Genomic DNA, 15306 nt, shown 5'->3' on the forward strand with positions numbered 1-15306 from the left:
AGCTCGTTTGGTCCCCACAGATCCGACATCAAACCCTGCTGATGTCGGAGAGTCTCCTCTCATGTTCTGACTGAAGTGTAATTATGGTATAAACATACGGGTGTAATATGAGGCAGAGGGGGAAGATAAGCTGGCTTTCAAATGACAGAGCAGACCTGCTCTCAGCCCCTCTCGAAAATATGTTTATCAAAGTCGGCCAGCTCTCTTTCCTATACCAGATAACCGCGGATACCATCAACAGCGCTCAAAGAGTTGTGGCCAATCTGATCCGCTTGACGAGTGTGTGTGCGGAGCAGTTGGTGTGTGTGGGTGAGTGAGAGAGCGAGAGGGTGGAGGGGGTGCAGCAGAGAAAGAAAGAGTGAAAAAAAACAGGAGAGAATTGTGATAAGCAATGTGAGCAATGGGATTGATTGACTGACTGGCTGGGTGAACTGAACTAACTGCAGTGCACAGGTAGTGCCGTGTGAATCCCTGAGTTAAGGTTAATGAGCTTACTTAGCCTCCAGGGCCAGCGCGATGATCCCAGCTGCCATAGGAGCAGACGCTGAGGTCCCCGTGTGGCTGTCTGTGCAGCGCTGCCGCAGATCTGTGGTGATCTACAGCGGGAGGGAGGAGGATGGAAAGAGAGGGGAGGGAGGGTTAAGTCCTGTGGATCAGGGGGAGATTGAGGCACACCTGAGACTGCACACATTCCAGCTTTGATACGCTGCCATGCTAGAGATGACACACATGCACACACGCACTACCCTGCTGTTCCCGAAGGTACCCAGGAAATCATTTCCCAGCCAAAGAGGACCACAGGGAGTGGAAAGGAGGGAAGTATTTTTTTGCAGGTGCCTCAGCGATCTAAGACACTGCATCGCAGTGTAGCGGCGTCACTACAGCCTGGGGTTTCATTACCGGCCGTGACTGGGAGTCCCATAGGGCGGCGCACAATTGGCCCAGCGTCGTACAGGTTATGGGAGGGTTTGGCCGGGGGGGGCTTTACTTGGCTCGTCGCACACTAGCAACTCCTTGTGGCAGGCCAGGCGCCTGCAGGCTGACTTCGGTCGTCAGTTGAACAGTGTTTCCTCCGACAAATTGGTGCAGCTGGCTTCTGGGTTAAGTGGGCGGGTGTTAAGAAGAGCGATTTGGCAAAACAGTGTATGACACGACTCTACTTTGGCCTCTCCCGAGCCCGTTCGGGAGTTGCAGCGATGAGACAAGATCGTAATCACGAAATTGGGGAGAAAAAGGAGGTAATTATTATAATTTGTTTAAAAATATAATAGTAATAAAATAAAACAAATAAAAATTGCAGGTGCAAAAAAAACATCTGTTCCCATTGCATGGCCTTAGTATATCAAGGGCGGGAGAGAGCTTAGCGTTTTGCGCCAAATTCAGTCAGTCACAATAAAAGCCATCAAAGGGATCCCTTGCTGACCGACCGGCCGGTCACTTCAGAGCTGGAAGACCATCTATAGACGCTAACATATCCCTGTTGTTGGACTGAAGACACCAAAGGGCTTAGAATGGGGAAACCAGCTTGTATCTGGGTCACAGTGAGGGAGGAAGGCCTGATTGAGAAAGCTGGGTCCTGCTGGTAGAGGATCTGGGGCTGTATTCATTAAGCGTCTCAGAGTAGGAGTGCTGATCTAGGATTGATTAGCCTTTTAGATCATAATAAATAAGATATATATGCACAGGGGGGACCTGATCCGATGCGTTTACAAATACGGGCCCTGGAGTAGGACGTTGTGTGCATGACCGTGTGTGTTGAGTGCTGGTCATTGTTCTGTGTGAGTCTGGAGAGCAGCGCTGGCCTGGCTGGTTCTTAGTGACTGCTCTCCTTCTCTCGCTCCCTCTTTCTCTGCTTGGTCTCTAGAACCTCTATTGGGAATGTGGCAAAACACTGCCAGACAAGCTGGGACAACAGTCACTGTCTGTCTGACTGTCTGCCCCAATGCACCCTGGGCCAGCGGTGGAGAGTAGGAGGGGGTTAGCCCAGGACACACAGCTTGACCCCGACACACTGACCTCATTCACCCAGCCTTGGGTTCAAAAGCCATGGGTTTTAAAAACAACCAAAGCTTGTTTGTCCACACAGGAATCGGTTACGTGTTCGTATGCCATCTAGTCAGCCTAAATGACAAAGCACATTAGTGCCCTCTCTCACACACACGTTACGTTAGTCCATCATATCCCAGGATGACTTCCACTTCTGAGTTCACAGTGGATTTTTTGGGTGACTGAAGAGTCCAATCCGAGATCCACAAACTTTATCGCAGATTTGTACCTTGTCAGCTCGGGGATTCCGAACTTGCAACCTTTCGGTTACTAGTCCAACGCTCTAACCACTAGGCTACCCTGCCGCCTCAAACCCACAGACCTGGAGGATGCCGCTGCCGACCGGTCCACCTGGCTGCAGCTCTGCCAGAGCGGTGTACAGAGGCGGGAGGAGGAGAGGAGCACAAAGAAACAGTAAAAATACCTGCCCTCGCCAACACGGACTGCGCACGGACTGCCTGCGATAAAGCTCTCTCTCCTGAGCTGTTTTTACTGTTTCTTTGTGCTCCTCTCCTCCTCCCGCCTCTGTACACCGCTCTGGCAGAGCTGCCGCCAGGTGGACCGGTCGGCAGCGGCATCCTCCAGGTCTGTGGGTTTGAGGCGGCAGGGTAGCCTAGTGGTTAGAGCGTTGGACTAGTAACCGAAAGGTTGCAAGTTCGGAATCCCCGAGCTGACAAGGTACAAATCTGTCATTCTGCCCCTGAACAAGGTAGTTAACCCACTGTTCCTAGGCCGTCATTGACAATAAGAATTTGTTCTTAACTGACTTGCCTAGTTAAATAAAAGTTTTTTTAAATGGTGCACTTCTTCAGCTGGTCCTTGTAGCGCTGCATCTGCCCCCCTACAGACCGCCGGCCAAGATGTAGCCGGCCGTACAGGATCTTCCGCGAACAAGCGCTCACAAGAAATTCTAATGACATGCCCAAGCCAGCAGTCGGTGTTTGGGTGACCATGGCCTCCATACTTTTGCAGTTGGTAAAAGCAAGGTGATTCCCAGGATTCACTGCAGGCATCTTACGTGGAATCGCTCGAGCTGCGGCGACTAAGTTGTGTGGATGGGGAGATCCCTGTTTTAGAAGACCCTGCGTCTGAGTTTCCCGAAGGCAGCTGATGCTTAATCCTGTTTAGAATTGAGGTCGATGCTGCAGTCCTCCGTGAGGATGCTGCCCAGGTATTTGAATGACGGGACTATTGCCAGTGATTTGTGTTCAATGGTGAAGACAGGCATGGTGGGTGGAGGGCTAGCTCCATTGGCAGACCACCTCGGTCTTGGTGGTGTTGATACAATCCCATCCTGCTATAGACCCTCACAGCCGTTACAAAGACAGACTGAAGGTCAACGGAGTGTGGGCCACAAGAGCTCACACACACCCCTCAACTATCAGACAGTCGTAGTTCGCTCTTCCCTCTGCTGCTGTATGTTGTGGTAAGAATGGAGGAACAGCCATACACAAGCGCACACACACAGTCTCTCTCTCTCTCTCTCTCTCTCTCTCTCTCTCTCTCTCTCTCTCTCTCTCTCTCTCTCTCTCTCTCTCTCTCTCTCTCTCTCTCTCTCTCTCTCTCTCTCTCTCTCTCTCTCTCTCTCTCTCTCTCTCTCTCTCTCTCTCTCTCTCTCTCTCTCTCTCTCTCTCTCTCTCTCTCTCTCTCTCTCTCTCTCTCTCTCTCTCTCTCTCTCTCTCTCTCTCTGAGACAGACTTACTATCTTGCGGTCGTAGTTCTCTCCGCTACTGTAGGTGGTGGTGAGGGTGGAGGAGCACTCCTCCAGGTACCAGGGCTTGCGTCCGCTCTCGGCGGTGCTGGAGATGGAGATAGTGTAGATGCTGTTGGTGTAGCCGTCACAGGAGCAGTGGTCCCGGCTCCGCCCGCCGTTCCCTGACGCCCACACAAAGATGGAGCCACGCCCCTTCCTTCCCTGGCAGGAAATCAAATCATTGTCAATTAGATCAGAGGCGGGACTTCCTGCCCGTGGGAACAAACGTTCTTCCGCCACCTGGTGCCGAAATGGTAATAGCAGGTGCACGCAGCAGTGGCAGGGGAATGAGCACATTAATTACATTAGCCCAAATTACTTAATGGAGCGGGACTATCACACAGCTTCAGTAAACAGAGATATTTACATAGAAATGCAATTACTTGAGCGGGCATCCCCAATCAAATGAAGTCAATGATGCCAAAATGCCATAATTCTATTTATATGGGTTTTTATTGGTGACTCTACTTGGCAGAGAAACTTGAGGGAGCCTACTGCTCTGTGAGCTCTGACTCACTCTCACTCAAACACACACAGGCAGACACGCATGCATGCATGCATGTACACACATCCACACACAGAGGGGATAAAAGGTGGAGGGAAGCACTTCAAAAGGCCTCTGTCAGCCATTGATAAGAGATAGAAGCCCCTCTGAGTGAGGAGAGAATCAAACGCTGAGAGAAAACTGGGACCAGCTTTGAAGGGAGAGGGAGGGGAAAAAAAGAGGGAGAGAGCGAGAAAGAGAGAAGCTGTGCGAGAAAGGAGGGGAGAGATACAGAGGGAGTGTGACAGAGAGAGACAAAGAGAGCGAGAGAGTGAAAGAGCAGGTAGGGAGATGATGACTTATTGAAGCAAGAGGGAGACCGACAAAGACGAAAAAAGAAAGAAAAAAAAGAGACAGACAGACAACCAAAAAACGTTTACGAGAAAATTAGCTCAAGATACCTAAGAGAGCGTGGGGACTGGGTCTGGGGGACCTGCACCCTCTAACCTAACAACAGCAACACACACCTCTCCCGAACAGGTCAGTAATATTTCACAAACATACGCGGGCTAACACATTTTCTCCTCCCTTCCAACTGGTTACACAGTCACATCCCCTTTCTGTAGGCCAACCTGCCACACACACCTTCAACCATCTGTCATAATAGTCCAATGGACTCTGTAGCTTCCATGCACAACAAAGACATACACTGAGAACACAAATCATTAAGAACACCTGCTCTTTCCATGACATAAACTGACCAGGTGAGTGCTATGATCTCTTTACATTTATTACATTTTAACAGATGCTCTTATCCAGAGCTACATACAGGATCAATTAGGGTTAAGTGCCTTGCTCAAGGGCACATCAACAGATTTTTCACAGTCGGCTCTGGGATTCAAACCAGCGACCTTTCAGTTATCGGCCCAACACTCTTAACCGCTAGGCTACCTGCCACCCTTATTGATGTCACTTGTTAAATCCACTTCAATCAGTGTAGATGAAAGGGAGGAGACAGAGTAAAGAATTATTTTTAAGCCTCGAGACAATTGAAACATGGATTTTGTATGTGTACCATTCAGAGGGTGACTGGGCTAGGTAAAAAAATGTAAGTGCCTTTGAGCGGGGTATGGTAGTAGGTGCCAGGCACACCGGTTTGAGTGTCAAGAACCGCTGGGTTTTTCACGCTCAACAGTTTTCCCGTGTGTATCAAGAATGGTCCCCCACCCAAAGGATATCCAGCCAACTTGACAACTATGGGAAGCACTGGACTCAATATGGGCTAGCATCCCTGTGGAACGCTTTCATCGCCTTGTAGTCCATGCCCCGACGAATTGAAGCTGTTCTGAGGGCAAAGGGAGTTCCTATTGTTTTGAATACTCAGTGTACGTAACCCACCACCAAAATCTAACCATTGTTTTACTTTCTCTATAATCAAAATGTAAGCAGCATGTCTGACTCAGCAAGGAGAGGGCACTCTGACATCATCACAAGCGACCTTGTGAAGTCAACTCCCCTCCACTTAACCCCTAGGCTAAGCTCTTCCTTTGAGCCACCTCCACAAAACGCTCATGAATATGGATACAGCACATGAATATGCTAATCAGGCCAAGCTCTTTAATCGAAATGTCTAGAAGTGCCCCCGAGGCATTGATTACACTCTGGCCGCCCAGTTACTGCCTGCGTTTGTCCAAGTCAATGTGTATTCTTCGCCCCAGTCTTCTTCTGAGAGCGAATTGGTGTTTTGATCGTGGGTATAAGTCTGTATACTTAATGTGCATGTCTACTGTGTGTGTGTGTGTGTGTGTGTGTGTGTGTGTGTGTGTGTGTGTGAGATGCACCATGCGGATGCCGTTCTCGAAGGCCTGCCTTGCCAGGGAGGCGGGGCCGTCCACGGTCTTGCCGTCGTCATCAGGACCCCAGCTGGCGCTGTAGATGTCAATGTGCTGCGGCTGCAGACTCAGAGACTTGGCCTCCACCATGTCTGTCACATCACCGTCCAGCATCCGCACCCCTGACACACACACACACACACACACACACACACACAGTGAAACAACAGTACATTTGGCACACACAGTTTACATCACACACTCAAGCACAGTTGCATAGAGTAAACCCAACACTCACCCCCTATCCGTGCGTTGTAGGCAATTCCCACAGTGCAATGGGAGTTGTTAGCAGATGCAGCAACTTCCCCAGCACAGCGTGTTCCATGCCTGGAGAGAGAGCAGGGACACTTTACATTACGCACATAAACACAGAAACACATTTCCACACTCCCACAAGCGCACATTTATAAAACTCACACAAATATGTAAACAGATACACTGAAGAACGCACAAACAGTCAGGATAGCATCGGACACCCTGCACGTTCCGGTAAAGACGCATGGCGGAGAACTAAGTGGAGTTCGACTGAGTTCAACCTACGGCCTGGAGGAACAGGCCTACTCATGGCCAGTAGCAGGGGCTGAGTCTTGTTCAGAAGGGCATGCAATGGAAAACGTTTCATAGCTTTTTCATTTTCCTCAGTTTGGTGCGTAACGAACATGGCCCTGCTGTCAGAGGCAGCAGCAGCTGCACTGGGTTACATACAGCCCTCAAATATTTTCACAATGTGAAAGAGACAAATGTTTTGCATGTCCCCGAGCCCTCAACAAACAAGGGTAACATTCCGCCACAGACTGTAGCGACAATCGGCCAGGGTCAGTGACCAGAGCAAACAAACAAGAGTGACTTTTAGGAGGACGAAGAGGCAAAGTCTCTCGCTCGGCATGACCAGCCCTCATGCCGAGAACATCTGGACCAAGCGGCCCAGAGTCGCCACTGATTGCCGTCATGGCAACCCCAGCATCTAACCCGTGGCAGGCAGACGCGCACACCCTCGCTAGCTTATGGTTTCCACTGTACTGTATTCCATCACCTGGCTAGAACCTCCCTCCACAACACAGCTCTTCCCCTATAGCGGACAAATAGTAGGGAACATCCAAATCCTTTAGCTCCGTTTGGCGTCACACAGCTCCATGTTCTGCCTGTTGCCTGCGTCTCCTCTGCGTACGCGTGTGGAGGGTGGTGTGTGTGCTCATGTTGTCTGCTCTCAGCCCATCTCTGTTCCATGCCTGCTCCGCATCACTCTGAACCACACCATTTGTAGGATGACTAAAGTTCAATGTCAATAACACACTGACTAGATCAAGGTGATTCCTTGGTTCAGCCCACAGAAGTGGACTTCTACATTATAGCAGAGATTCTATCACATGGAAATGTTCAAATTCAGCAGCGGATACGTTCCTCACACAGGAAATAAGCGGAAAGAACAGCTTGTTCTCCTCTGGAAAAAAACACACACACACAAAGGTAACACACACACACACACACACACACACACAAAGGTAACACACCACACAGCGGATGCAAGTTTAGTGTCCGTTTACTTTGAACATCTGTGAAACTGCTGGTTTAAAAGAAAGGGACGGTAGAGTGGACTGTAACCAATCCATTCTGGTCTCTTTGGTTGGTCTGGATCAGAAGTGGCGAGTCCTCATTCTTCAAATCAGTACCGTGTCATAAAATAAAGCTGGGGCAAATTGGAACTCCTACGACCACACTCGCGCGCTCCTACCACCACACTCGCGCGCTCCTACCACCACACTCGCGCGCTCCTACCACCACACTCGCAGACGTATCAGATAGGGACGTCTGGAGAGCATCAGCAGTTAGAGGGGAGCCTTCATAAAACCTCTCCCCTCTATGTTCCCCTCTATGTTCGTATGATATCGGAGACTGGACAAGTTGGGACAGTGCAAAGATACAGAATCTGTCTGAAAAGCGTGTAGTGTGTAAGCTTTAGGTAGCAGGAACACACTAATGGCTGTGTTCCAGTATCCCCTCTAGCAGCATACTGCCTAGAATAGAATAGTCCAAAAACACTCTGACAGCCAAACTGGCGCAGGACACAGGGCTCCCAGGCAGAGGAGAGTTCCACACACACACACACACACTACTACAGAACTATACAGATAGCGAGCGCAAACACACACAGCGGAGAGCGATGCTGTGACCCGGTATCTTACTTGTTCTCATTGCTGGCATCATAACGGGGCATGGGGTCCATGTCATTCCCGTTGACATCATAACTGGCCTGGTTGTCCTGGAAACAGAGGAAATACCTTCACCATCATGGTGTTCTTATGGCCGAGGGCGGAGCAGCAGAAATCGGCCAATGGCATGAATATGCAACATACCCCTACCCCATTCCAAAACCCACCCACCCACACATACCCCATTCCAAAACCCACCCACCCACACATACCCCATTCCAAAACCCACCCACCCACACATACCCCATTCCAAAACCCACCCACCCACACATACCCCATTCCAAAACCCACCCACCCACACATACCCCATTCCAAAACCCACCCACCCACACATACCCCATTCCAAAACCCACCCACCCACACATACCCCATTCCAAAACCCACCCACACATACCCCATTCCAAAACCCACCCACACATACCCCATTCCAAAACCCACCCACACATACCCCATTCCAAAACCCACCCACACATACCCCATTCCAAAACACATACATACCCCATTCCAAAACCCACCCACACATACCATTCCAAAACACATACATACCCCATTCCAAAACCCCCACACACACATACCCCATTCCAAAACCCCCCCCCACACACACACATACCCCATTCCAAACCCCCCCCCCCCCACACATACCCCATTCCAAAACCCCCATTCCAAAACCCCCACACACACACCCCATTCCAAAACCCATACATACCCCATTCCAAAACCCATACATACCCCATTCCAAAACCCCCCCACACACACATACCCCATTCCAAAACCCCCACACACACACATACCCCATTCCAAAACCCCCACACACACACCCCATTCCAAAACCCACAACCACATACCCCATTCCAAAACCCCCACACATACCCCATTCCAAAACCCACCCACACATATCCCATTCCAAAACCCACCCACACATATCCCATTCCAAAACCCATACATACCCCATTCCAAAACCCCCACACACACACATACCCCATTCCAAACCCCCCCCCCCACACACACACACACACATACCCCATTCCAAAACCCCCACACACACACCCCATTCCAAAACCCACAACCACATACCCCATTCCAAACCCCCCCCCCCACACACACATACCCCATTCCAAAACCCCCACACACACATACCCCATTCCAAAACCCACAACCACATACCCCATTCCAAAACCCCCACACACACCCCATTCCAAAACCCCCATTCCAAAACCCCCATTCCAAAACCCACAACCACACACATACCCCACTCCAAAACCCCCATTCCAAAACCCACAACCACACACACATACCCCCATTCCAAAACCCACAACCACACACACATACCCCCATTCCAAAACCCACAACCACACACACATACCCCCATTCCAAAACCCACAACCACACACACATACCCCCATTCCAAAACCCACATACCCCATTCCAAAACCCACATACCCCATTCCAAAACCCACATACCCCATTCCAAAACCCACATACCCCATTCCAAAACCCACATACCCCATTCCAAAACCCACATACCCCATTCCAAAACCCACATACCCCATTCCAAAACCCACATACCCCATTCCAAAACCCACATACCCCATTCCAAAACCCACATACCCCATTCCAAAACCCACATACCCCATTCCAAAACCCACATACCCCATTCCAAAACCCACATACCCCATTCCAAAACCCACATACATACCCCATTCCAAAACCACATACATACCCCATTCCAAAACCCACATACATACCCCATTCCAAAACCCACATACATACCCCATTCCAAAACCCACATACATACCCCATTCCAAAACCCAACCATACACATACCCCATTCCAAACCCACAACCACACACATACCCCAATCCAAAACCACAACCACACACATACCCCAATCCAAAACCACAACCACACACATACCCCAATCCAAAACCCACAACCACACACATACCCCCTCCAAAACCCACAACCACACACATACCCCCATTCCAAAACCCACAACCACACACATACCCCCATTCCAAAACCCACAACCACACACATACCCCATTCCAAAACCCACAACCACACACATACCCCATTCCAAAAACCCACAACCACACACATACCCCATTCCAAAACCCACAACCACACACATACCCCATTCCAAAACCCGCAACCACACACATACCCCATTCCAAAACCCGCAACCACACACATACCCCATTCCAAAACCCGCAACCACACACACACCCCATTCCAAAACCCACAACCACACACATACCCCATTCCAAAACCCGCAACCACACACATACCCCATTCCAAAACCCGCAACCACACACATACCCCATTCCAAAACCCACAACCACACACATACCCCATTCCAAAACCCACAACCACACACATACCCCATTCCAAAACCCACAACCACACACATACCCCATTCCAAAACCCACAACCACACACATACCCCATTCCAAAACCCACAACCACACACATACCCAATCCAAAACCCACAACCACACACATACCCCATTCCAAAACCCACAACCACACACATACCCCATTCCAAAACCCACAACCACACACATACCCCATTCCAAAACCCGCAACCACACACATACCCCATTCCAAAACCCGCAACCACACACATACCCCATTCCAAAACCCGCAACCACACACATACCCCATTCCAAAACCCGCAACCACACACATACCCCATTCCAAAACCCACAACCACACACATACCCCATTCCAAAACCCACAACCACACACATACCCCATTCCAAAACCCACAACCACACACATACCCCATTCCAAAACCCACAACCACACACATACCCCATTCCAAAACCCACAACCACACACATACCCCATTCCAAAACCCGCAACCACACACATACCCCATTCCAAAACCCACAACCACACACATACCCCATTCCAAAACCCACAACCACACACATACCCCATTCCAAAACCCACAACCACACACATACCCCATTCCAAAACCCACAACCACACACATACCCCATTCCAAAACCCACAACCACACACATACCCCATTCCAAAACCCACAACCACACACATACCCCATTCCAAAACCCACAACCACACACATACCCCATTCCAAAACCCGCAACCACACACATACCCCATTCCAAAACCCACAACCACACACATACCCCATTCCAAAACCCACAACCACACACATACCCCATTCCAAAACCCACAACCACACACATACCCCATTCCAAAACCCACAACCACACACATACCCCATTCCAAAACCCACAACCACACACATACCCCATTCCAAAACCCACAACCACACACATACCCCATTCCAAACCCACAACCACACACATACCCCATTCCAAAACCCGCAACCACACACATACCCCATTCCAAAACCCGCAACCACACACATACCCCATTCCAAAACCCGCAACCACACACATACCCCATTCCAAAACCCACAACCACACACATACCCCATTCCAAAACCCACAACCACACACATACCCCATTCCAAACCCACAACCACACACATACCCCATTCCAAAACCCACAACCACACACATACCCCATTCCAAAACCCACAACCACACACATACCCCATTCCAAAACCCACAACCACACACATACCCCATTCCAAAACCCGCAACCACACACATACCCCATTCCAAAACCCGCAACCACACACATACCCCATTCCAAAACCCGCAACCACACACATACCCCATTCCAAAACCCGCAACCACACACATACCCCATTCCAAAACCCGCAACCACACACATACCCCATTCCAAAACCCACAACCACACACATACCCCATTCCAAAACCCACAACCACACACATACCCCATTCCAAAACCCACAACCACACACATACCCCATTCCAAAACCCACAACCACACACATACCCCATTCCAAAACCCACAACCACACACATACCCCATTCCAAAACCCGCAACCACACACATACCCCATTCCAAAACCCGCAACCACACACATACCCCATTCCAAAACCCGCAACCACACACATACCCCATTCCAAAACCCGCAACCACACACATACCCCATTCCAAAACCCGCAACCACACACATACCCCATTCCAAAACCCGCAACCACACACATACCCCATTCCAAAACCCACAACCACACACATACCCCATTCCAAAACCCACAACCACACACATACCCCATTCCAAAACCCGCAACCACACACATACCCCATTCCAAAACCCGCAACCACACACATACCCCATTCCAAAACCCACAACCACACACATACCCCATTCCAAAACCCGCAACCACACACATACCCCATTCCAAAACCCGCAACCACACACATACCCCATTCCAAAACCCACAACCACACACATACCCCATTCCAAAACCCACAACCACACACATACCCCATTCCAAAACCCACAACCACACACATACCCCATTCCAAAACCCACAACCACACACATACCCCATTCCAAAACCCACAACCACACACATACCCCATTCCAAAACCCGCAACCACACACATACCCCATTCCAAAACCCGCAACCACACACATACCCCATTCCAAAACCCGCAACCACACACATACCCCATTCCAAAACCCGCAACCACACACATACCCCATTCCAAAACCCACAACCACACACATACCCCATTCCAAAACCCACAACCACACACATACCCCATTCCAAAACCCACAACCACACACATACCCCATTCCAAAACCCACAACCACACACATACCCCATTCCAAAACCCACAACCACACACATACCCCATTCCAAAACCCACAACCACACACATACCCCATTCCAAAACCCACAACCACACACATACCCCATTCCAAAACCCGCAACCACACACATACCCCATTCCAAAACCCGCAACCACACACATACCCCATTCCAAAACCCGCAACCACACACATACCCCATTCCAAAACCCGCAACCACACACATACCCCATTCCAAAACCCGCAACCACACACATACCCCATTCCAAAACCCACAACCACACACATACCCCATTCCAAAACCCGCAACCACACACATACCCCATTCCAAAACCCGCAACCACACACATACCCCATTCCAAAACCCGCAACCACACACATACCCCATTCCAAAACCCGCAACCACACACATACCCCATTCCAAAACCCACAACCACACACATACCCCATTCCAAAACCCACAACCACACACATACCCCATTCCAAAACCCGCAACCACACACATACCCCATTCCAAAACCCGCAACCACACACATACCCCATTCCAAAACCCGCAACCACACACATACCCCATTCCAAAACCCGCAACCACACACATACCCCATTCCAAAACCCGCAACCACACACATACCCCATTCCAAAACCCACAACCACACACATACCCCATTCCAAAACCCGCAACCACACACATACCCCATTCCAAAACCCACAACCACACACATACCCCATTCCAAAACCCACAACCACACACATACCCCATTCCAAAACCCGCAACCACACACATACCCCATTCCAAAACCCGCAACCACACACATACCCCATTCCAAAACCCGCAACCACACACATACCCCATTCCAAAACCCACAACCACACACATACCCCATTCCAAAACCCGCAACCACACACATACCCCATTCCAAAACCCGCAACCACACACATACCCCATTCCAAAACCCACAACCACACACATACCCCATTCCAAAACCCACAACCACACACATACCCCATTCCAAAACCCACAACCACCCACATACCCCATTCCAAAACCCACATACCCCATTCCAAAACCCACATACCCCATTCCAAAACCCACAACCACACACATACCCCATTCCAAAACCCACAACCACACACATACCCCATTCCAAAACCCACAACCACACACATACCCCATTCCAAAACCCACAACCACACACATACCCCATTCCAAAACCCACAACCACACACATACCCCATTCCAAAACCCACAACCACACACATACCCCATTCCAAAACCCACAACCACACACATACCCCATTCCAAAACCCACAACCACACACATACCCCATTCCAAAACCACAACCACACATACCCATTCAACCACAACCACACACATACCCCATTCCAAAACCCGCAACCACACACATACCCCATTCCAAAACCCGCAACCACACACATACCCCATTCCAAAACCCACAACCACACACATACCCCATTCCAAAACCCACAACCACACACATACCCCATTCCAAAACCCGCAACCACACACATACCCCATTCCAAAACCCGCAACCACACACATACCCCATTCCAAAACCCGCAACCACACACATACCCCATTCCAAAACCCGCAACCACACACATACCCCATTCCAAAACCCACAACCACACACATACCCCATTCCAAAACCCACAACCACACACATACCCCATTCCAAAACCCGCAACCACACACATACCCCATTCCAAAACCCGCAACCACACACATACCCCATTCCAAAACCCGCAACCACACACATACCCCATTCCAAAACCCGCAACCACACACATACCCCATTCCAAAACCCGCAACCACACACATACCCCATTCCAAAACCCGCAACCACACACATACCCCATTCCAAAACCCGCAACCACACACATACCCCATTCCAAAACCCGCAACCACACACATACCCCATTCCAAAACCCACAACCACACACATACCCCATTCCAAAACCCGCAACCACACACATACCCCATTCCAAAACCCGCAACCACACACATACCCCATTCCAAAACCCACAACCACACACATACCCCATTCCAAAACCCACAACCACACACATACCCCATTCCAAAACCCACAACCACACACATACCCCATTCCAAAACCCACAACCACACACATACCCCATTCCAAAACCCACAACCACACACATACCCCATTCCAAAACC

At 50.0% G+C, this 15306-nt stretch overlaps 1 protein-coding gene across 5 annotated transcripts in view; it reads right to left on the reverse strand.

Annotated features, from left to right (window-relative positions):
- Positions 1–15306, reverse strand: part of LOC120063087 (proprotein convertase subtilisin/kexin type 5-like) — a 48592-nt gene that overhangs the window by 17034 nt on the left and 16252 nt on the right. For all 5 annotated transcript variants that reach the window (XR_005478462.1, XR_005478461.1, XM_039013227.1 and 2 more), the window contains exons 5-9: positions 8359–8435; positions 6414–6502; positions 6125–6297; positions 3749–3961; positions 496–596 (exon numbers count right to left, since the gene is read on the reverse strand). Coding sequence is in view for 3 of the 5 variants with exons in the window: in XM_039013227.1 (XP_038869155.1) it covers positions 496–596; positions 3749–3961; positions 6125–6297; positions 6414–6502; positions 8359–8435 (653 nt within the window). In the remaining 2 variants the exon portion in view is untranslated. The remainder of the gene's footprint in view (positions 1–495; positions 597–3748; positions 3962–6124; positions 6298–6413; positions 6503–8358; positions 8436–15306) is intronic.

Source organism: Salvelinus namaycush, chromosome 18 (genome assembly GCF_016432855.1).
Source record: "Salvelinus namaycush isolate Seneca chromosome 18, SaNama_1.0, whole genome shotgun sequence".
NCBI lineage: Eukaryota > Metazoa > Chordata > Actinopteri > Salmoniformes > Salmonidae > Salvelinus > Salvelinus namaycush.